Raw genomic sequence first — 21840 nt, forward strand, 5'->3', positions numbered from 1 at the left:
CAGTTGCGACATTCAGTTGAGGCCACTATATCAATTCATGTTACTTTTACTCGTTTTAGTTCTTTAGCTTAGTTCTCTTCTCATCGAGGTCGTTCGAAGGGCCGCGACATTCTAAATGGTGACTCATTTCAAAAAGCGCACTACCTACCCTGACTAGGCCCATAATTTGAGTGCGTTTCGCATGGCTACATCTTATGCATCCTAATCCTAGCTGATAGATGATAGCTGAACACTTATATTTTTAGCTCGCGCGGCGCTGGCCGGCAACTTTATGGTTAAACTATTATGAATTATGTTTTATGTTGTACATGAAAATGGAGACGAAACAAACAGCAACTAGAAATAAAACGAATTGCTAAACGTAAATTTATGCAGTGTTCTTTATTTGCGGGTTCATGCCGATATGCGGAATTTGTTTCCACATCCGACAGTCGAGCGAAAACAAAATTTTGGTTGCAGCAACTCGAAAGATTGTTGCCTAATAAGTATTTATATAGAAGTAAATAAGATAAATAAGATAAAAATTGGGAATTAACAAACTTAGATCTACTTATTTTTGCAAACACTTAAAACTATTCAAATTAAAGGGGCTAAATTTTTACATTAAATATTTTTAATTTGACGACCGATTTCGGTCGCAGATGTAGGCCATCAGGGCCATGTCGCGCACCTCCAGTGTGACTCGATTGCGATGCTTGGTTAGCATGTAGGAGTCCTCGAGCCGCTGCGTCAAGAACATCTCGCAGGACTCCTGCATGGCAATTAAGGCGCCCTCGGTGACCCTCAACGGTGCTTCATCGCTGTACTTCACGATGAACTCGCGCACCAGACGCGCAAACGTCAGCTTGGGTATAAGTGTGCCGGGATGGTTCTGCAGCCGCAGTATCTCGCGATTCAACCTATTGGTCCTGCTTATGGGATTGGGCATTTTGCGTTGCCTGGTTTGGTTCTGAGTCTGTGCGGCAACTGGTCTCGGCGCCCGCGTGCTGGTTTCTGGGTGCACGGTCATCCGACGCGACTGCGTCGACGCGGCTGCCGGACCGCGATTTTCCTGATCCTCATCATCCTCGTCGCTGGTGGAGGTCCTATTCGCTGGCGGATGCCTCCGTTCGGCGTCCTTGCGCATCGTCGAGGAACGACGACTGTTGTCCTCCCGTAGCGTCAGTTGGCTGGTGGTAAATTCCAGGCCGTAGTCGGTGCCGTCTTCTGGTTCCGGCGAGCGGAAGCATGTGTCGTCGTCGGTTTGCGGCCTTGAATTGTTCACCGTCGATTTGGGGCCGCGCTTGGCGTTCCCGTGTCGTGGCATTTTCCAATTTTGGGAATTTTTAGAAAACAACAACGTGAAAAAACTATTTTAAAGAACTCCCGCTTTTTTTGGGTAGTGTGACCGTGTTAGGCAATACAAAAAATGTCCCTTACCGTTACAACGATTATATGAATGAATGGACACTGTTAACTAAATATACAGAGTTATGTGCTTCGTAATTAAAATGTATTTCTATATAGAATAATTATTTCGTATATGAATTCCCGTCAATTCCTGTAAGACGTCAGGTGACTTTATTTTTTTTGAAATTATTTGGTTTAATCCCCTACTCATATCGATTAATTCATGTATAAGTATCGATTAATTCCCACCCCTAATGCACAGCTGTTGGAAAATCGTGTTATTTACCACTTGCATTTTTGGATAATTGCCCTATTTCGGCATTAAAACACATTATTAGAGCACTGAAGACACAGCCATGTCGGAGGACCATGGCAAAGACTACACATTGGAGGCCGACTCCGAGCTGCGCTTCGAAATCGAGCAGAAGGACGCTAAAGTGCTGGTGTCCGTAAGTGGACCAATAACCTCTTGGGATTACGATAGATATGTTATTTAAATTTAAAATGTTCCATTTTAGTTGGTCAGCGGATTTGCGGAGCTGTTCGGCACGGAGCTGGTAAAGAAAAAACAGTACGAGTTCGGCATGGGCGCCAAGGTGGCCATCTTTACGTACCAGGGCTGTGTGCTCCACGTCTCCGGCAAAATGGACGTGTGCTACATCTCCAAGGAGACACCGATGGTGCAGTACGTCAACTGCCACGCTGCACTGGAGCAATTCCGCATGGAGGCCGAGGAGAAGGATCGCCACGGACCAGTTGCCATGGTCGTCGGTCCCATGGACGTGGGCAAGAGCACTCTCTGCCGCATTCTGCTCAACTACGCTGTGCGCGTGGGCCGTCGGCCGCTGTACGCCGACCTGGACGTCGGGCAGGGCTCCATTGCCATTGCCGGCAGTGTGGCAACCATCCTTATCGAGCGGCCGGCAAACGTGGAGGAGGGATTCGCCAAGACAGCGCCGCTGGTCTATCACTTTGGCCATAAGTCGCCCAGCGGCAACAGCATCCTGTACAACGCCGTGGTTTCGAAAATGGCCGAGGTCACGTTGCATTCTCTGAACAGCAACAAGCGAAGTAAGTAATAATAATATCAGCTTATTTTTAGCAGTCTATGAACTACAACATGCTCCTTTTTCACAGCAAAAAGTTCCGGAATTATCGTAAACACTTGTGGCTGGGTAAAGGGTTCCGGCTATGCGCACCTGTTGCACGCGGCCAAAGCTTATGGCGCCTGCGCCATCTTCGTTCTGGACCAGGAGCGATTGTACAACGAGCTGCTACGTGATGTACCCAAGGGTGTTCATGTGGTACTGCTGCCCAAGAGCGGCGGTGTCGTTGAGCGCAGCAAAGAGCTGCGGCACGAGGCGAGGGATCAGCGCATCAAGGAGTACTTCTACGGCAACGCAAGGGCGCCCTTCTATCCGTTCAGCTTCGAGGTGAAGTTCCAGGACCTGCGACTGTACAAGATCGGGGCACCGCCGCTGCCCGACTCCTGCATGCCAATTGGAATGAAGGCGGAGGATAACAAGACCAAAGTGGTGGCTGTTACTCCCACGCCCGCACTCATCCATCATGTGCTGGCACTCAGCTTTGCCGAGTCCGTGGAGGATGAAGTGATTGGCACCAACGTGGCCGGCTTTTGTTGCGTGTAAGTACTGTTGGGCTTAAGCTGTGTGCTTGCACTAGTATCTGCTTATATCTGATTATTAATATTATCCGTAGTACCGAAGTGGATATGGAAAGACAGGCGGTGATGTTGCTTTCCCCGCAACCGCGTCCTTTGCCCCCGAACGCGCTGCTCCTGTGGTCAGAACTGCAGTTCATGGACAATCACACCTAGCATTTGTAAATACTCTACTCTAGATGTAATTTAAGAATTTATAAATTAATGTTCGCGTTACGAAAATACAGTTTAGATGTGCAAGCGTGATATTTTCCCGTTACACCTTAAATGTTTTAACATCATTTTGCAAAATTTAATTAATTTTTGCTTAATTGTTTATAGCATTCTACGGGAAAAGAAAAAACTAATTTAATAGATTGTTTAATAAGGCCAACGCTAAGTAATAATGGTCTTAATTGGACTTCTTATTGTAAAACGTAGCCTTTAATTACATGCACTGAACATACGCATATTTACACATAAATAAAAAAATATTGTAATTTTAATAAATAAAAAAAATAATATACTATTTAGTAATATGATATTCATTAAGCGATTAATATTTTAATTGTTCCTAGTAAAGTTTTTCTCTGATAAAAAGTTTGGACACGCGCTGCATTCAAACGTATTTATTAAGTGCTATTATGCCATTTGTTTAAATATCATAATTTAATAATATGATGCCAAAATATTTTAACAATAAAATGGTGTACTAAATTTGTATCTAGTTTTGCAACCAACAGTGTACCGTACTTTTAGTATAATTTCGGCATATTTAGAACACGTATTTGGTAATATTTAGGCAATTTAGGCGCAGTCATACTGAGGGCAGCGCACGTCGTCTCAGTGCGGTCACACTGTTCGAAAGAGCGAGACGAAAAACACGGCAACACGGCGAACGGAAAACTCAGTGAAAAGTAAATCAAATATTTACAAAACAAAGTAACCACAAAATGGCTGCGCTCGGTCGAATTGCGTTAGTTGAACAACAAATAGCGATGAAACGTCGCCGATAAATACACTTTAAAGCGGTCTAAAGCATAGATACTGTGGAATTTGGCGTGCTTTTCGTGTTTGTTGTGCAGCATGTGAGATGTTGCTGTTGTGTAAATGTGTATCAAATGGTTCTAAAAACAAAACAAGAGATTTTCGGGCATCTAAATTTACGGCCTGCCTGAAAGACGTTCTGTTTTCCCCCCGTGTGTGTGCATGTGTGTCCGTCCGTGTGCGTGTGTTTGTGTGTGTTTTTTTCTCACTTACTCTCTGTTGCGTTGTTGCTGTTGCCGCTGCATTTTTCAGCGGCAAACGGCGTTTGTTTTGGTTGCAGCGTCAAATTTTCCACTGGAAAGTGCAGCGGAGCGCCTTTTTGGGGGTTGCACACACACACGCACACGCCGCAATTCGTCGATAGCCGGCTTGTTGCGCCGTGGAAGCGGCAAAAGAGGTTTCCTAAGTACCCAGAGTCGCCTTATCACTTACAGTGTTTCAATTTGGCGAGCAGTCGGTTGGCCGGGAGGGGGTGGTGGCTGTGGGGTGGGGTGGTCCCACACAGTTGCACAATTGCTTATCACTCGCTACTTAACGACAATAACAATTGGTGGCTCGCACACAGACAAACACATAGACGCAAGCAAGGCGATCACACTGGCCAACAAAGAAGCGGGAAACTCAATTGAAATACTGTAATAGCAAAAACAGCAACAGCTAGCTTACACTGCGCAACAAAAGAGTACGGCTTAGGAACTAAGAGTTTTAAGTGACTGACTGAAAAAAATAATTAATTAATTAAAACTTAAAACGTTGTCACAAAATCTCAAACAATGTTCGTTTAATTAAAAAAAAGTAGCATTTCATAAATGAAAACAAACATTTTGAATTCTATTAAAACTAAAACAACACATCACCACTAGTAACTTGCATACCTCTGAAAATGGTTCTAGTAACTACGCACTATTAAAGATATATCGCATTCCAAACAAAGATGTTATTTAATACCCTAGGAATGAACGACATGTTTTCAAACCTCCCTCTCTCTTCCACTTGCAGTTTTTCCGTGTGATTATCATGTGCGCCTAACAAAAGACAAACGATCGGGTCGCGTCATCTGTTGTTTTTGCGCCAAATGTCTTAAAATTCCGGAGATAGTGCTTCCAAAATAAGATGGCTCTCGAGCCATACACAAAGTCTGCTGAAATCGAACCTCAATTGTGCCAAGTTATAGAGAATAATGAAGATGTGACAACGAAAGCGACCAAATGCGCGAAGTGCGCGAAATCTAACAGCGGAGTGGGCTGGCGACAAATGCTGATCGGCTTTCTACTGATTTGCTTTGGCATCTCAAACAGTTGGCAGTACAAAAATGGTAAGTTCTGCGCTTTCAATTCGAACAAAGGGCATCGCATTTGGCATTTGCCAAAGGAGCTAAGAGCTGACAAGCATTTGATGGCAGTTCGATTAATTTGACGAGTGGCGAGGGCTTTGAGTTCAAAAAACCGCAGGGATAGAGCTCAAAGAAGCTGGGTCCGCCAAAATCGAATTTTTGAAATTTAAAAGGTGGAATCGTTTGACCATCGTTTGACCATGTTTGACCACCAATTACTTTTTTTTGACCACGTCCAGTTTTGAAGATATGGAATTTCGAAAATTTTCGAAAATTTTCGAACTTCAAAAAGTTGACTTTTTTGAACTTTTTTTTTTTAAATCGCAATAACTTCGTTTGACCACGTTTGACCACCCTTTAGAATTTTGAAAAAACTTTTAGTTTGGAAAATATAAGCACTTAAGCAATTAAGCATTTTTCATACCTTAAAACTAAATATTTTCAAACAAAATCGTTTGACCATCCTTTAAAAATGCTTTTTATCGTTTGACCACCCTTTAAAAATTTTTTTTTTCATTTGCTTACCCTTAAAAAAAAATATTTTCGTTTGCCCAACTCTTAAAACTAAATATTTTCAAAAAAAAACTTTTGACCATCCTTTAAAATTGCATTCTATCGTTTGACCACCCTTCAAAAATTAGTTTTTTCGTTTGCTTACCCTTAAAAAAAAATAAAAACGATTTCCCACCTCTTAAAACTAAATATTTTCAAAAAAAAACTTTTGACCATCCTTTAAAATTGCATTCTATCGTTTGACCACCCTTCAAAAATTAGTTTTTTCGTTTGCTTACCCTTAAAAAAAAATAAAAACGATTTCCCACCTCTTAAAACTAAATATTTTCAAAAAAAAACTTTTGACCATCCTTTAAAATTGCATTCTATCGTTTGACCACCCTTCAAAAATTAGTTTTTTCGTTTGCTTACCCTTAAAAAAAAATAAAAACGATTTCCCACCTCTTAAAACTAAATATTTTCAAAAAAAAACTTTTGACCATCCTTTAAAATTGCATTCTATCGTTTGACCACCCTTCAAAAATTAGTTTTTTCGTTTGCTTACCCTTAAAAAAAAATAAAAACGATTTCCAAGCCTCTTAAAACTAAATATTTTCAAAAAAAAACTTTTGACCATCCTTTAAAATTGCATTCTATCGTTTGACCACCCTTCAAAAATTAGTTTTTTCGTTTGCTTACCCTTAAAAAAAAATAAAAACGATTTCCCACCTCTTAAAGGTATATTTTTTTACAATAATTATTTTGTACACGCGGAAATCTTTTTCTATCTCTTTCTTACTCCTAAAAAACGATCAAAGGCCAGAGGTGTTGTTGCATATAACCAACATATACATATAAATAAAACACACATACACATTTTCGGTTCTGCTATCTGCACTAAAAAAATCAAATTGAATAAAAAATGAAAATACTTATTTTTAATGCTTATGAAAACCCCAAATTATGTTGTATAACAATATGGTAAAGCAAACACAATTGTTATTAATTTTTCTGGGTTGTATGTATGTAAACCAATTTGCTAGCAACGAAACGTACGACTGATTTTTAGCTATGTAGCTTTTCAGTCGGACAGCGAAGTAACTGTTAAGCAAATGAAATTGTTGTTGCTCAGCATAAGAAACTAGTGAAGAATAAGCATAATGTTTTTATATGTACGTATGTATGCATTGTCAAGTACCGGCAAGTACCAAGTGTGCGTGTGAATTGGTGCCATAGCTTACTGAAATAAATTTTATATGAACCAGACAAACAAACAATTACGTTCTTGGGAGTAAGAAAGAGAAAGAGAGAGTATTTTGCCAAAATTGTGAGATTTATTTGAATTTTGTTTGAAAATATTTTTTTTTTAAGGGTAAGCAAACGAAAAAACTAATTTTTGAAGGGTGGTCAAACGATAGAATGCAATTTTAAAGGATGGTCAAAAGTTTTTTTTTGAAAATATTTAGTTTTAAGAGGTGGGAAATCGTTTTTATTTTTTTTTAAGGGTAAGCAAACGAAAAAACTAATTTTTGAAGGGTGGTCAAACGATAGAATGAAATTTTAAAGGATGGTCAAAAGTTTTTTTTTGAAAATATTTAGTTTTAAGAGGCTTGGAAATCGTTTTTATTTTTTTTTAAGGGTAAGCAAACGAAAAAACTAATTTTTGAAGGGTGGTCAAACGATAGAATGCAATTTTAAAGGATGGTCAAAAGTTTTTTTTTGAAAATATTTAGTTTTAAGAGGTGGGAAATCGTTTTTATTTTTTTTTAAGGGTAAGCAAACGAAAAAACTAATTTTTGAAGGGTGGTCAAACGATAGAATGCAATTTTAAAGGATGGTCAAAAGTTTTTTTTTGAAAATATTTAGTTTTAAGAGGCTTGGAAATCGTTTTTATTTTTTTTTAAGGGTAAGCAAACGAAAAAACTAATTTTTGAAGGGTGGTCAAACGATAGAATGCAATTTTAAAGGATGGTCAAAAGTTTTTTTTTGAAAATATTTAGTTTTAAGAGTTGGGCAAACGAAAATATTTTTTTTTAAGGGTAAGCAAATGAAAAAAAAAATTTTTAAAGGGTGGTCAAACGATAAAAAGCATTTTTAAAGGATGGTCAAACGATTTTGTTTGAAAATATTTAGTTTTGAGGTATGAAAAATGCTTAATTGCTTAAGTGCTTATATTTTCCAAACTAAAAGTTTTTTCAAAATTCTAAAGGGTGGTCAAACGTGGTCAAACGAAGTTATTGCGATTTAAAAAAAAAAAAGTTCAAAAAAGTCAACTTTTTGAAGTTCGAAAATTTTCGAAAATTTTCGAAATTCCATATCTTCAAAACTGGACGTGGTCAAAAAAAAGTAATTGGTGGTCAAACATGGTCAAACGATGGTCAAACGATTCCACCTTTCAAATTTCAAATATTCGATTTTGGCGGACCCAGCTTCTTTGAGCTCAGGGATAGACAGTTTGTAATGGGAAATGGGTCTGTGATATCGCTCCTTCTTTTGCCTCAAAGGCATTCGTACTACAGGTATCTCTCGCTTATGTGAACCAATATGCGTACTTGGATTGCATTAAAAATTTGGAGTGAATTGTTCGATTTCTCTGGTAGCCTACAAAAAGTTTTATGTAAGATATATGCTACACTTTAACTTAATATATACATTTTATCAATGTAAATCTTATAACGTCAAGAATTGCCATTAAGTGGGCATACATATAAACAAGTTTTTTTTAGTTTTAATTAACGCAGATTAAATATTTACATGAAAATTCTAATGTTTCTTTAGACAAGACATGAGTACATTTTTTATTTAGCTAACTGCATCAAAGCGTCTGGCCCTCTTTCGAGTGCCCACTGTATGCGTTTGTTTATGTGGTTTCAACTGCACTTTTGAGCTTCCCGCTCCCCGCGCCTCTCCCCCGTCCAGCATTTTAGCCCCTTCCTTTGGCGCTTTGCGTTTTCCTTTAAGCTCTTTTTCGTGTTGTCAAAGCCCAAAGGCTGACAATTTCTCGGCGCAATGCTTTTATGAATAAACAACTACTACTTATTTAGACTGTAGTACGCACTCAACTTGATTGCACTGCGCATAATTTAGTACCCCCTTCTATTTCTTCTTACTCTTCTTCCACTCTGCGGCCCCACCAAACACTTTTCCACTAGATGCGACGCTAATGAGCTGAAAAAAGCAGCTCACTAATAATTCAGCAGTTGTAATATGGCAAAGTTGCCCGGTAATTGCCGGCATATTTCAAATGCACAAAGCATTGACCCAGGCTCTAAATGTATGCACTCAGACAAATTTCCGAGGCCCAAAGGCGGCACTTTGTTGTAAGCTTAGCCGTATATCATGATAACGGCGGATCTAACTTTCTTGAATATTTTATTTAGATTTTATAAAATACATTTTCAAGTTTTAATCATAAGCAAAGTTTAAAAAGGAGGTTCACATAGTATTTTGAGGCCTGCAGCAGTCAGGTCAACGTATATAGATTGATATTGAGCGACTCCTTGGAAGTTTTTCTCAGTGCAGCTTAAAAAAGGGGCGCAAAGCACGGAAGTGGAAGGGACCTCCACGGGACAAGTCAATATGGAAATAGCAAATGGACAAAGGCCGTCCAAACATCGTTAAGCCCCAAAAACGCTCGAGTGTTTGGCTGAAAGATAAGCCTTCGGATCCTTCGTTTTTTTTTTCTTTTTGTGACTCTCTCCTTCAGTTGCAATCCGGAGTTTTTTGGAGTCCGGAATTGCGAGTACTCCAGCATGCATGGCGGCATCCACAAAGCAAGTGCCGCCGCACCGAAAAGGAAGCCCGAAAAACTTAAATTTGTCGAGCCGGGTGGGAGGAAAAAAAGCGCATCAAATATGTACACAAAGCTCCGGGAAAAACCATCTCCCAACCTCTCATCTACCATCTTTCCCGGCCAGCTCTCTGTCGTTGTGTGTGGGTGGTTTGGGTGGTGTGTGGGTGATGTGTGGGTGGCTGGACGGGTGCTTACTTTCTTTAACACTTTGACGCGCGCACAAAGTGTTTTTTGCCAGCGTTGATTTGCCCAACCAACCCACTCCTACACTCGCCAAAGGGGAGAAAACACGCCACACTACCGGCCACCCACCCACTTCTTTAAACCTTGTTCTTTTTTGCAGCTAACTGACGTTTTTGCGCGCTGTCATGCCGTGTGGGGGATTCCCCCTTTTTGGTCCTTTTACGTTAGCGCTCAGCGCTGTTTGCTTTAGCTTCTATTTACTACGCCGTAGTACGCCAGTTTAGTAGTAATGGGAGTACTTCAAAGGCGACGGCGCCTTTGACGCCACACCCACCGCCCACTGACGGCATCCAGTCATCCTGCCATCCTGCCATCCTGCCTGACATCCTTTGCGTCCCGCGGGGACACTCGACATTTCACTGTTGTTGACATTGATTTTGATTTCATTTATGTGTGCACCAGTTCCACTTTCAACTTTCCACCAACCAGCCAGCTGCTGACATTGGCTTAGAACGCCAGTCAACACTTGCCACACTTTGTCTTTCCGCGCGGGTTCTATCTAGGCAGCATTATTCGCTGGAGTTTTCCAATTATCCAATTAAAAATGCCCAACGCAATTATCCATGCGTGAGTTTGGGCTTCGTCTTGATGATTAAAGATTAATTGGCTACTTTGCATACTATCAGGACGTTTACTATAGAATCAACTAGATCAGTTATATACATATGATTATATAATATAATAAATAACACGGTTTCTTCTTCAAACTCTTCAAGCTGCTTTTAAACTAACTAGCTCACTCGTTTAAATAGCCTATAGCGAAGAATAACTCAAAATTCACTTCCTATTTCCTATTAATTAATTAAATTATAATTTCCTAAGCTGTTTTCAACTTTAATTTGTTGCTTAATTTTGCATAATTATAAACGTACTGACCGTAGGGAAATGCACTACATGAGCTGTTGAATTGCAATTAATCAACTAAACTTTTAATCATACTATTCCAAGCTCGTGTAAGCTTTCCACAACCGACAGATTGTTGATAAAGTTTCCTATGGAAGTGCACAGTTGTTAAACAGCATCCTCTCAGGAATTGCATCCCAATATCTGCTTAAACTTAAGCACGGCAAACACAATTGGGCTTTAACTAACCCAATCATCCTGGGAGCCATCTGCATTCCGTATGCAAACTGCTAAAACCGAAGGCAAACTCTCGGTCCGCCGGCACAAATGTATCACTTTGCAATTTAAACAATAATGTTGTGGTGTGGTCAGTTCGGCGTGTGTGTGTCTGTGTAATGCATCTGTGTTGCCCGCCAGTTCGGTTGCATCCCATCCACATCCACGTCATCATCGCATCATGGCATCATGGCATCATGGCATCATGGCATCATCCTGCTCATCAACGCGACGCCCTCCTCCGACCACAGATTTGTGTGGGCGGATTGGCCTGGCACTGACCTCTGTGTTGGGTGATACTGATGTGTATGTGCCACTGAGAAAAATGCCCTGAATTATTAGTTTAAAACGCAGGATTGATGTAGAACATAAAATGGTGTGGTGTTCCAAACTGGCTAGCTGTAGAAAAACTTTTTTCTATATCATCTTTTAATCTAACGAACAATACTTGCACTTCGTAATTTATAATAAGATTCCTTAACATTCTATTTTCCTGTGCATATGCGTAATCGGTTAGGGTATTGCCAGCAAATTGGCTACCACATGCAGCGCGGTTTGCATATGCAAATATGTGTGTGCAACTGCCACAAGAGCAACAACAACGAAAGCATCGCGAACCCGTTCAACTGCTTTTGGGCCAACTTGAGCATCCTTCTGCCGGTGCCGCCGCTTATCACTTATCGTAATCTTGTAATTACGTGTGTTCCACAAATGTTAATTGCGAAAGGGAAACATTGATAGGCTAAGGGCATTCCCAGCTGGTTCTCCTCCATCTCGATATCTCGATTCCCTCGCACTTCGGCCAGCACTCTTTTGCTTTGCAGTTTAAACGAGTTGTTCACATGGCAAATCGTTAATTTAACGATTGTGTTTATTTTTCGAGGGATTCTTTAATAGCACATAAAACCATCCAGAACTTAGACGACTGTTTCATCGGGGCTCTCCTCATTCGTGTCTCTCGGCTCACGAAGATTCACTAAGTGCAAGCCCACAATCAACAGGAAATATATTTCCATAACTTGGGGGGAAAATAATTGATAGTAAATCGCGTATGCTTGACCATTATCTTACCCAATATGGGAATAAAAACCAAGGCCAATGTAATGTGATCGCTGTAGGCAAAGACTAGAGACAGGATAACAACTAAGTAGACGAGGATGAAAATGATTGCTTTCAACAACCAAATCCCTATGGTTATTACTCCAGACTAAAAACTATGAGTAAGAAAGGAACCAAGCTTATGAGATCAACTACTTACATTCACGCTCATGAGCAGTCCGATATCCGTCAAAAGGTCGATCCCCAGGACCAGCAAAACCTGAATGCGATTCTTCATCATGGTGACAGTGATAAGATCATGGACCTCGTCTCCGCTGCGGTCTTCAAAATACCAATGTCTAACTGAAGAGAAATTAATGAAAATTCATTGTGCTCAACACAAGGCAAGGAAATGCATTTACAAATTGGCCCTGGGAAATAGAAGATAGTCAGGTGATAGAACAGGCGAAGTAAATCCATTATGACATAGGAGGTTCCTATCACAACTACTCCCGTGGTGATCGAGTAGCGACATAAGAATTTGTTTATCAGAGCCATGATAGAAACAGCTACTGACTTGAATTTTCTCCTACATGTTGTCAGTTTTAGAAAAGCCATCATGTGCTCTGTGCTATGTGGGGAATAGCTGCTTGTGAGGTACATAGGTGCGAATAAAATGTTACGACCATAATTTACCCAACAAGTTGCCAATTTAAGGGCCCAAAACATGTCAGCAAGTAATTAAGTTTCTATACCAATTTGCATATCTGCAGGCGCGCAGGCAACCCTGTTTTGCCGTGTCTCTGTGCCTGTATGCGTGCGTATCTGTGTGTATGGGCCACTTAACATAGCCGTTGGCTTTGGGCAACTAACGAACTGAACGAGAAACTGAAATAAAAACAAGGGGACTCGACTCCGGAAACATTTAGGGATGGTGCGATGCACATGCCACATCCCAGTCACTTGCAACTGAAGTCACAGTTTCCAAATGCGAACTTCTGTGCCAGACAAATGTACACAGGGCACAGAATTATAAATAAGCCACCAATATAATCTTGTAAAGTGCTTAAAAATTTTTAATTTATTTTGGATGAATTAAATTGTATTATATTGTATTTTAAAGTGATCCGCGTTGGCCATTGGTACTCTGAATAAACGATACTTTCTGATTTGCTTGAGTCGCCCATCACTAGATGGTATCTTGGCCGTGTCTCCCTTGCTAACAAGCTCCCCCATCCCCTCCCGCTGCTCCGGGCCACCTTCCTCGGCCGTAGTGATTGGTGGGGTTCCTCGGGATGTGTCGTTGCTGCCTCCGCCGGTTGAAAATGTCTGGGCGTTCGTGCGTTGCCTGCAACGCAGCAGAGCAGCGCATAAACATGCACATCGTTAAGAGACGAGACCGGGCTCAGACCAAACCAGGCCCAAAATCATGGCCCAAACCCTTTTGGGGCTCCAGTCCGCAGTCCCCTGTCCCCTGTACCCTTTCCCCCCCCTTTCCCCTGCTTCCCCCGCCCTCTTGGCCACTTGCGACTCGTTTCCAAGCCGGTCATTTAGAGGCCAGGCCCAGCATGCCTTCCACCACATATATCCATCCGTACAATCAACAAACCTGGCCAGAAATGTTTTTCCTCTTTTTCTTCTGCTTTATACCTTGTTTTTTTTTTTTGGTTCTTTTTAAGTTTTATTTTTTTGGTTTGGCTTGTTTTGGCCTTTTGACTGCTCTTTGTTTTCGTGTAATTGTTCTGACTGCCGTTCTTGTTTACGTTTCATTGGCTCCCGAGTTTCCTTCTTTTTTTTTTTTTTTTTTTTTTTTTGGGCGAAAGATCTCTGCACTCCATATGGTGAAGTCTCGGGTTTCGTTATCTAATATTGCTGGGAGGAAACATTAATTCGCAGCTCGTTGCGAAGGCAGATCCTTCGTCTTCATAGTCCAAGAGCAGTCTACCCGTTCGACGAATTGCTAATTTATTTCACTCTTGTACCTCGGAACACGCTTCCTATCTAGACGACAAGGGGGTAAAAAAAACCAATTTAAAGTTTATTTATGGCTTTTATTATTTTATACCCTCTATATTTGGCATTTTTCCTGTTGCTCTTTTTTTCTGCTCTTTGCAGCTGCCTTCGACTGGCGTTTGTCAATTTTTAACCTGTTGTGCATACTAATTTGTCGAGCGCTGGCTTTTTTATATCGTATTTGATTTTCCCTGGAGAGGGTCACTTCTCCATAATTTAAGTGACACTTTGGATGATTTGTTGCCCAGGCGAAAACGCCTTGGTTGATTCTTAATTAATTTTTGTCGATCGATAAATTAAGACTGCCTAAATAAATTTATTTTCTGTTCTGCATTTTTTTTAAAGATCCTTTAACTTTGCCAATCAAAACTTTGTAGACTGGCGGCCAGAGAAAAAAATTCGATGGCTAACGCATAAATTAAACTACGATTCCGAATTCCAGCAATCTCCGGGATACATCAACATCATTAGTTATAGGTCGAAAACCCAACAGAAACCAGAAAACCACAAAAACTAATTTATCACACAGATGGTTCATGCTTAGTTTTAATGGTTTTTGATGGACAAAAGGAAAGAGTTCGATAACGTCAAGCCAAAACACGACCAATACGGCTGGCAAAAGAATGGAATTGGAATCCCCACGTTTTTGGTGGGGAAAATTCGAATGGGCTTCTCGTTCAGACGAATGCCATAAAATAATGTAAATTGTTTATCAAGCCGTTGCCATAAATTCATATAAAACTGCAGTGCGAAATTTAACTGCAACACGCCAACGCAACGAAAATGAGCAGACACTTAAAGTAAACATAAAGATAAATGTAAACAGGCACTGCAAGAAAAATCTGTATATGAAATGGGTATGAAGATTCGAGTCCCGTTTGCATCATATTACAACCTCTTGAGTTCTTTATAAAAGTAGAAAGCGAATCTTACATTTAACTATAATTTAACTTGGTCAAGCTAAGATGATTCAATTAGAAGTTTGGATTTATTATAATTTTAAATACATATTTTTAGTTGCCAACAGTTTTTGTCCAGTGTAGTCGAACTCATTTGTGTGTGTCGTTTGTTGGGAAAAGAGTTCCTGAGCGCAGCACAAACAAATCATTGAAACCACTGCTGCCAGTGCGTGCGTTTAAATCTATCAATAGGCCCATTTGTAATTGTTGCAGTGGGCAGGCGATTCCGGTTTGGGGCCAATGGCATGTCATTAGGCATCGGTATCGGTATCTGAATTGGAGTTCGAATTGGAATCGTAGGTCCAAAGGGTTATTGCAGGGCATCATTCTCTAATGTGTTGATACACAAATTGTTCGCCGTTTGTGTTTAATTTCTCCCTTATGGCCCCAGCATGCTAATTAACAGCAAACGAGCCAGAGCATCCGCTCCTTTCTCTTTTCCGACAACTTCCTCCTCTGCAGACATGTGAATGTATCTACAGTGTCAGAGTATATGTATCTGGTAGCTTCCCCTTTCTCTGCAGCGCATCCATTCGCACACCATGTCTGCGGCATTAAGAGTGGAGGTTGTGGTATGTCATGCCATCTTAATAATGACATTTATTTGTAACGTGTTAAGATACTAAATTGCCCCGTCCACATGCAACATGCGGCACATAACCATACCTGTGAGCGATCCATCTCCATTGGCATGTGAGTACGGAATACCTGGATAGAGGCGTATGAATATACTTATATTATGTTATATGCTCCAACGGATTGCGGTTTTTCTTTCCTGTCCTCACCTTGCGACGCAGTCTGGGCAATTTTCAACAATTTGCAGCCATTTTTGCCGAGCAACACCAACATTGGCCAGCAAAGCTATAACAATTTCCATGACTCGAGCTTATTACCTTTGGTATGCGTAATAACTTTAGTGCTGCACACGACTACACTGGCTAACAAAAGTTGTGGCCAATGTGAAATAGAAGGCTTTAAGGGGGATACAAAAATGTTTTATTTCTTAAGTCTTAAACTTAAAAACATGCTCAAATGAAATGCTGCAAACAGAATCTAAAAGATAAAAAAGAATCTGAAAGATATGCTTTCTACAAAATTGTTTGAGTTTGCAGATGTATAAATTGTAAAACGACCTATTTGAAATATAGATATAATAACAAAAAACTGTCTAACTTGTTGATCAGTGCAGGTTGAACCTGAACACCTCCTCCGATGCAGTTCAGCAATCATCTCCAGCTGCAGAGGTGCGTGTGAGCGAGTTCCTCCGATGGATCTTGGCAATTGTTATAATTTGCCACATATTGAAATTGAATTGCCTGGGCTTGCAACACCGCTGCATGTGGCAACTTTGCTAGTGTTAGTGGCAGTGGGTTTGCATGTGGCACTCAGTCACTCGCTCGCTCACCTTCACGGTAAATGCAGTTGCGCGCTTGACTAATTTCGCATTCATGCCTGCACTGGGTGCAAACAGCTTATTTGGCCCGGTGCGTTGATGTGTGGCTGCTCCCACAAGTTTCCGCTTCCACTGGGCCACTCGATTGGCTGTGGACGGCTGGCTGTTTGCCTCCTTCCCTCTGAAGGGATACACATTGCTAATTGGGCTAAAATCAACGACTGGATGTAAGTTTCTGCTGGGGTAAATCAACACACAGATCTAAAAACTTCTATATTGCAGTAACATAACCTTTCAGCAAGTAGAGAAGGCTGAGCTTTTAAAGAGGCTAAGCAAGTGTTTGATGTGAAAATCCTGACTTGGGTATAACCCTCAAATGGGAGCGATATAAATTTCGCTTATGACACCTCTCTTGACAACGGACAGGCGGTTAAATATGCATAGCAAGGTGTCAAGTCAACTCGACTCAACTCAACTCAACTCCACTCGACTTGAGTTGGCGCGAGGCAAAACACGTTTTGCGACTAAGAGGCGCATTTAAATACAAAATCAGCAGTTTCGACGCTTCGGCTTTAAAGTTTAAACAAATCAGCTAACAGTAAATAACCTGTTGCGTTTGCGCCATTAATGTCGAACTTCATTATGTTGATATACGAGCGATGGCGCAGGCATTATAAGGTAAACTTTTGGGCCCAAAGAGCAGCACTCCTTGTGTTATCGCCAAAGTAATTTTACACCCGTAGGCAACAACTTCATTATCGCATAAGCTCCGATTACATGCGTGCCATGCGAGTTCCCAAAAAGTCTGTAAAAAATCTTTAAAACAAAAGGAAAACACGGGGGAAACAAACAACAATGCAAACATAATCATTATCGAGATTACGGCCAAATTTATCGAGAGCCGCAGTCTCCAAGTGCTTAACGAGCCCAAAAGATGCCTTCATGGCTTGATTTTGTGCGTGCACTGAGAAAAAATCGACTTAATGGGGAGGCAATGCTTTCTTTGGTATCTAGAATCTGGCATTGGGGCAAAACATTAAACAGTCCAATGAATTTGCATGTTTCGTGGAATTAAAGTATATCAATTCTGTCTCTAGATATCGTGAGTATCCTGAGTATGTAACTAAGGAAGTGTCTTAAGGTTTATATTATAGAATTCGTTTGGTTATAATGGAAATAGTCCACCCTGATTTCGCTCTCTGTAGATATCTCTTCTTTCTGGAATCGGTTGGCTTAGCTTGTTTTGGGACGCGTCTTGTTTGCTCTCCTCGTTTGCCAGAGTTACCTGCGCTACCTGAGTTCCCCCAGCTGTTCTCGAACTTGGACTACGCTACTGGCGAAGCCGAGAGTTTATATGTATGTATGTACGTGGGTCCCACTCCGCCGCCCTAATCACAAACTCAAGATTTGGGGGCGGGGGGATTGTGTTTGGGTTGCCGGCTTTGGGTTTTGGATAGGTTTGTTTTTTTCTGGGCTGTGCCTACAAAACGCCTCGAGGCAGTCGCACTCGCCACACAACAAGCTGTTTTATGGCCAAATCCAAAGCCAAGCCAAAGCCAAAGCCAACGATGAAGCCAAAGCTCGTTTGTGTATCTGGCTTTGTCCCTAAACAAAAACCCAAACAAGACAACAACGGCGAGCGTAAAGAATTTGTATAAATAAAAGCGTGTAGGGGGTAACAAGCGAGTATAATAATTAAAATGAAATCAGACGGACGGCCAGAAAAAACCCATAAGCTCCAAAGAGGATGGATGGATGGATGAGGATGAATGGGGAGCAGCCAGCAGCTAAAGAAACACCTGAACTCCATTTAAAATGCTAAATTTGTCAACTGAATGCGAACATTGTGGCCGATTTATTTGCATGTGAAAAGCAAATCGCGCCCACAAAGGAGCCAGCCACACAATAACACAATATGACAGAAATTCAAAGCAACTAGTTTTGGATACTTGCTCGCTAGGATTGCCGAACTTTTGTCATGCTAAGTGTGATATACATAAATTTGATTTAAATTAGCATGCGCGTTTTATTTGCGGATTTTCCTTAATGACATCAAATATATTTTTAAACTGTAAATGCGTAAAAGTTACACTTATTGGGGAATTCATACAATTTTATTCGCAATTCCTTTCGATCTTATTCGGAATTATCACCGTATTTCACCCAAGTACCAAAACAATTCAAGTTGTGTCAACTCTAATGGCTTTCAAGATGACTTGACTGCTGGGTAATGAATTTGTAATGCATGGATGTCTTGCATATTTGCCTTCATCGGTGACAGAGCAATTAGTTAGCCGGCACTTTCCTTAAGACGGCATAAATCTGAAATTGATTTATAAATTACCGCCTGGCAATCGCAGCAGCCACAACAGCGAGCTAAGGCAACAAGTAAATGGAAATAAAATATCAATTTGCAAGAGCTGAACATTGCTTCGATTGGTTAGTCGCTCCTTTCGCCAAAGATATGGAGATTCAGGAGGAGATGCAGATCCAGGAGAAGATGGAGATTCAGCATGAAGATGCTGGGGAGAAGGGGCCAATTGCAATGGTGATTTGTTTGCCGCGAGTTGGCCGTCCGCTTGGCAATTTACTTTTACAACACCCAGCACAGAATCGGGATAATTTATGCTGCAATTTATAACCAGCTCGGAAGCTCTGGCCAGGCTGCTCCTCCTGCTCCGTGATGGCAGCATATTTCCATACATGGCCCAATACATGGCCCAGTCCATGGACCCCATGTGGCAATTAACCACAAGTAAATCTCGATGTCAGATGGGCGCTGTAGAAATTTCGATTCCAATTCACTTCAATCAGTGTGCACAAATACTTGGGCCGCGACTGGCAAGCTGGCAGGCAGGCAGCTCAATAATTCAATATAAATCAATTCCATCTGCCGTGCGGTGCTAATGGCCACAAGTGGAGTAGTCCCAATGGCAGTCGTCTCAATTGGCAGACTCGCTGCTGCTGTAGACATTTTTCCCTTTTTGTTTTTTGCGCTTTATTTTGTACATTTGCAATTCCAGGCCCTCGAACTTGTAGTTGCTTTATTTGTACATGTGTATAAATTTTTATTTTGCACAAATGTTTGCTTCTGACAGCTTCACTTCCAGCTTCAGTTCCAACGGCGGGGCACGAAGGTGCAGGCTCCACTGTACTGGCGGTGGAAGTGTGTTCTCGAGGACGCCCGACTTGCTGGCTGGCAACTAATTGAATGTCAATTTGTTTGTTGCCTCGCTTCCAACTGCCAACAACCAGCTGAATGTGAATGTGAGTGCAGATGTGAATGTGGATGCTACTCATTTCGTATGCCTGTCACAAGACTTCATCTGCATTAACATATTGCCTTTTGCACAGCCAATATTGAACTTGCATTATAGGCCATGCAATCACGGCAGACGGTTATTTCCAATGGCTTATTTATGCATTTATTTACCCAACTTATTTATCGCCGTGACCAACTTACCCTAGCTTCGCCTTTTTAAATAGGCAAATATTTAGGCAGCCGGGTGGTTTTCCTCTATTTGCTATATTTGCCATGTGTCCATGTTATCTTTTGTTGCTATCTGGTTCTATAGCCTCCGGTGGAATTAGGAATTTAATTAGAGGAAACCACAACTTGGCTGAACAACTGGGATTAATTTGTTATTGAAAAAGGGGGTTGAGCATTTCAAAGCTACACAATGGCATAAAATATTTAAATTTTTCTAAGGATTACTGACTTAACGAAAACGAACAATAAAACTCAAGGGAATTCCCTTTGGCATAGATATGGTAAATGTTTGAAAAAAAGTACATGAAATAAAATAAAAGGTACCAATCTTAGGAATAATAGAATAATGCAAATTTATAAAGCGGATTGGTCAAAGTTTTCCTGCTTTTAAAGCAGTTTTGGTTATTTTGCCTTTTTTTATGTGCTGTTGATAAAATCAACCACAACGTTCAGTAATGAGATGTTCTGATAAGGTTGTGTAGCCCCTTATCGACAGCTTTGTTTATATGTATAAGCATATAAATATCATTTAAAGTAAACCCGGGCATAATGAATATAATAAGCCCGCGCTCAGCTGCCTGCAAATTAATTTAAATCATCAAGCCGGCGCGCAAGAATATTAAATTTACAATTTTCCTTCACTTTTTTTGCTGTTTGTTGCTTGTTGCCCTGCTGTGCGAGAGTACATGGCCCACCTGCTCCTCTCCATGCTCCCCCATGCCGCTGCCCTGGATTCCCCCACTGGTGGGGGTTACCCCCAGTTGCCGGATCCGCCGGCAATGCAATTCATAGCCAGCGAGGCACACAGCCCCGCAATCTTGATGGGCAACACTTGAGTGCAGCAACTACAACTACTCTACTGCACAACTATGCTCGTGTACGGCGGACGAACGAGGCATATTGCCATAAAATTAACGGATCCTTGGTGGATGAGGCACTGCTCTGGTCCAGGGGACTGGCAGTGCCAGTGGAGGTGGAGAAGGAGGTGGCTGTGGATGTGGAAGGGGCAGGGTTCGTGGGGCCAGAGCCAGAGCTGCAGAAAATATTAACACGATATTTTTCAAGCGAGATTGCTGCACTGCACTGCTAATGCAGAAGGGCAAACTATATTTGCTTTAAATTCAGCTCAATCGTTAACCATAAGCTAAGCTCATCAGGCGATTTAGTTTATTATACTAATATATTGCGGTGTAAACACCTCATTAAATCTAATCAGTTTTCTATAGCAAAGAGCAAGAACTTGAGGAAAATAGTAAAATCAAGTTAGTTACTTAATTATTGTAGTACTACTCAACTGGTGATTAAAGATCGTAATACGTTAACACCGGTGATAATGGGACATAAAAAAAGCAATCCTTGTCTAACTCAGATAAAAGTCTTAATTAAGAAAGCTTCACGAATCTGGGTCACAGACTTATTTTTGTCAGTGTGCTGATGCGGCTGTTGGGGCTGCTGCTTCAGCTGCTGCTGCTGATTTTTCTGCTGCTGCTGCAGTTGCTGTGGCTGTTGCTGTTGCTGTTGCTGTTCCTCTGACCAACCCACATCGTTATCATAATATGAATGGTGGTGGCCCCAGTCGTGCCGTCGCCGGCTGTGTGGGCGGGGCCGCCTCCATTTTCTACCTTCCACCTCGGCTTGATTATGAGTGAGTGCGCCACAGCCATGGGAACACAGCCCAACCGAACAGATCTGAACAGAACAGAAACATTGAGCATGGTCATGTGCTTGTCAGACCCATTCCCCGCCAGCTTTCTGGCTGCTGACATGTGGGTACAGTGTTTCCTCGACAGCCCAACCCCCAGTGGGTTGAGCCAACCAACCAGCAACCCTGCATATCCTGCACATCCTACACATCCTACCATTGCTGATAA

General features: G+C 41.3%; 4 protein-coding genes across 6 annotated transcripts in view; 2 read left to right on the forward strand and 2 right to left on the reverse strand.

The window, feature by feature from the left end:
• Positions 1 to 362: 362 nt before the first annotated feature.
• Positions 363 to 1485, reverse strand: LOC6529943 (histone H3-like centromeric protein cid). The gene has a single exon (XM_002090862.4). It carries the CDS (start codon positions 1304 to 1306, stop codon positions 614 to 616), a length of 693 nt encoding a protein of 230 aa, XP_002090898.1. The 5' UTR covers positions 1307 to 1485; the 3' UTR covers positions 363 to 613.
• A 112-nt stretch (positions 1486 to 1597) lies between these two features.
• On the forward strand, positions 1598 to 3316 carry LOC6529944 (protein CLP1 homolog). Its single transcript, XM_002090863.4, has 4 exons — positions 1598 to 1838; positions 1908 to 2460; positions 2527 to 3034; positions 3109 to 3316. Exons 1-4 carry the CDS (start codon positions 1746 to 1748, stop codon positions 3224 to 3226), a joined length of 1272 nt encoding a protein of 423 aa, XP_002090899.1. The 5' UTR covers positions 1598 to 1745; the 3' UTR covers positions 3227 to 3316.
• A 549-nt stretch (positions 3317 to 3865) lies between these two features.
• Positions 3866 to 21840, forward strand: part of LOC6529945 (low-density lipoprotein receptor-related protein 6) — a 32852-nt gene continuing 14877 nt past the window's right edge. For 2 of the 3 annotated variants that reach the window (XM_039372621.2, XM_039372623.1), the window contains exons 1-2: positions 3866 to 3966; positions 5096 to 5411. In XM_039372621.2, the coding sequence (XP_039228555.1) occupies positions 5210 to 5411 (202 nt within the window). In that variant the 5' untranslated portion in view covers positions 3866 to 3966; positions 5096 to 5209. Of the gene's footprint in view, positions 3967 to 4006; positions 4026 to 5095; positions 5412 to 21840 lie in introns of those variants that run through there. The other variant, XM_039372622.2, reaches the window with a different exon arrangement.
• Positions 10771 to 13740, reverse strand: LOC26536141. The gene is made up of 4 exons (XM_015197466.3): positions 12537 to 13740; positions 12335 to 12477; positions 12148 to 12283; positions 10771 to 12094 (listed from the first exon to the last, which is right to left on the reverse strand). The coding sequence occupies exons 1-4, from the start codon at positions 12841 to 12843 to the stop codon at positions 11994 to 11996; spliced, it is 687 nt and encodes a 228-aa protein (XP_015052952.1). The 5' UTR covers positions 12844 to 13740; the 3' UTR covers positions 10771 to 11993.

The sequence above is a fragment of the Drosophila yakuba genome, chromosome 2R, assembly GCF_016746365.2.
Source record: "Drosophila yakuba strain Tai18E2 chromosome 2R, Prin_Dyak_Tai18E2_2.1, whole genome shotgun sequence".
NCBI classification, from domain to species: domain Eukaryota; kingdom Metazoa; phylum Arthropoda; class Insecta; order Diptera; family Drosophilidae; genus Drosophila; species Drosophila yakuba.

Excerpts from the sequence above, each read along its gene's own strand:
- LOC26536141 (XM_015197466.3), bottom strand. The coding sequence starts at position 12,843 with ATGTTTTGGGCCCTTAAATTGGCAACTTGTTGGGTAAATTATGGTCGT. Across the intron at positions 12,478-12,536 it reads CTATTTCCCAGGGCCAATTT|TTAGACATTGGTATTTTGAA; the intron begins GTAAATGCATTT and ends ATTTCTCTTCAG. Across the intron at positions 12,284-12,334 it reads GACTGCTCATGAGCGTGAAT|TCTGGAGTAATAACCATAGG; the intron begins GTAAGTAGTTGA and ends CATAGTTTTTAG.
- LOC6529943 (XM_002090862.4), bottom strand. The coding sequence starts at position 1,306 with ATGCCACGACACGGGAACGCCAAGCGCGGCCCCAAATCGACGGTGAAC.
- LOC6529944 (XM_002090863.4), top strand. The coding sequence starts at position 1,746 with ATGTCGGAGGACCATGGCAAAGACTACACATTGGAGGCCGACTCCGAG. Across the intron at positions 2,461-2,526 it reads TCTGAACAGCAACAAGCGAA|CAAAAAGTTCCGGAATTATC; the intron begins GTAAGTAATAAT and ends CCTTTTTCACAG. Across the intron at positions 3,035-3,108 it reads GTGGCCGGCTTTTGTTGCGT|TACCGAAGTGGATATGGAAA; the intron begins GTAAGTACTGTT and ends TATTATCCGTAG.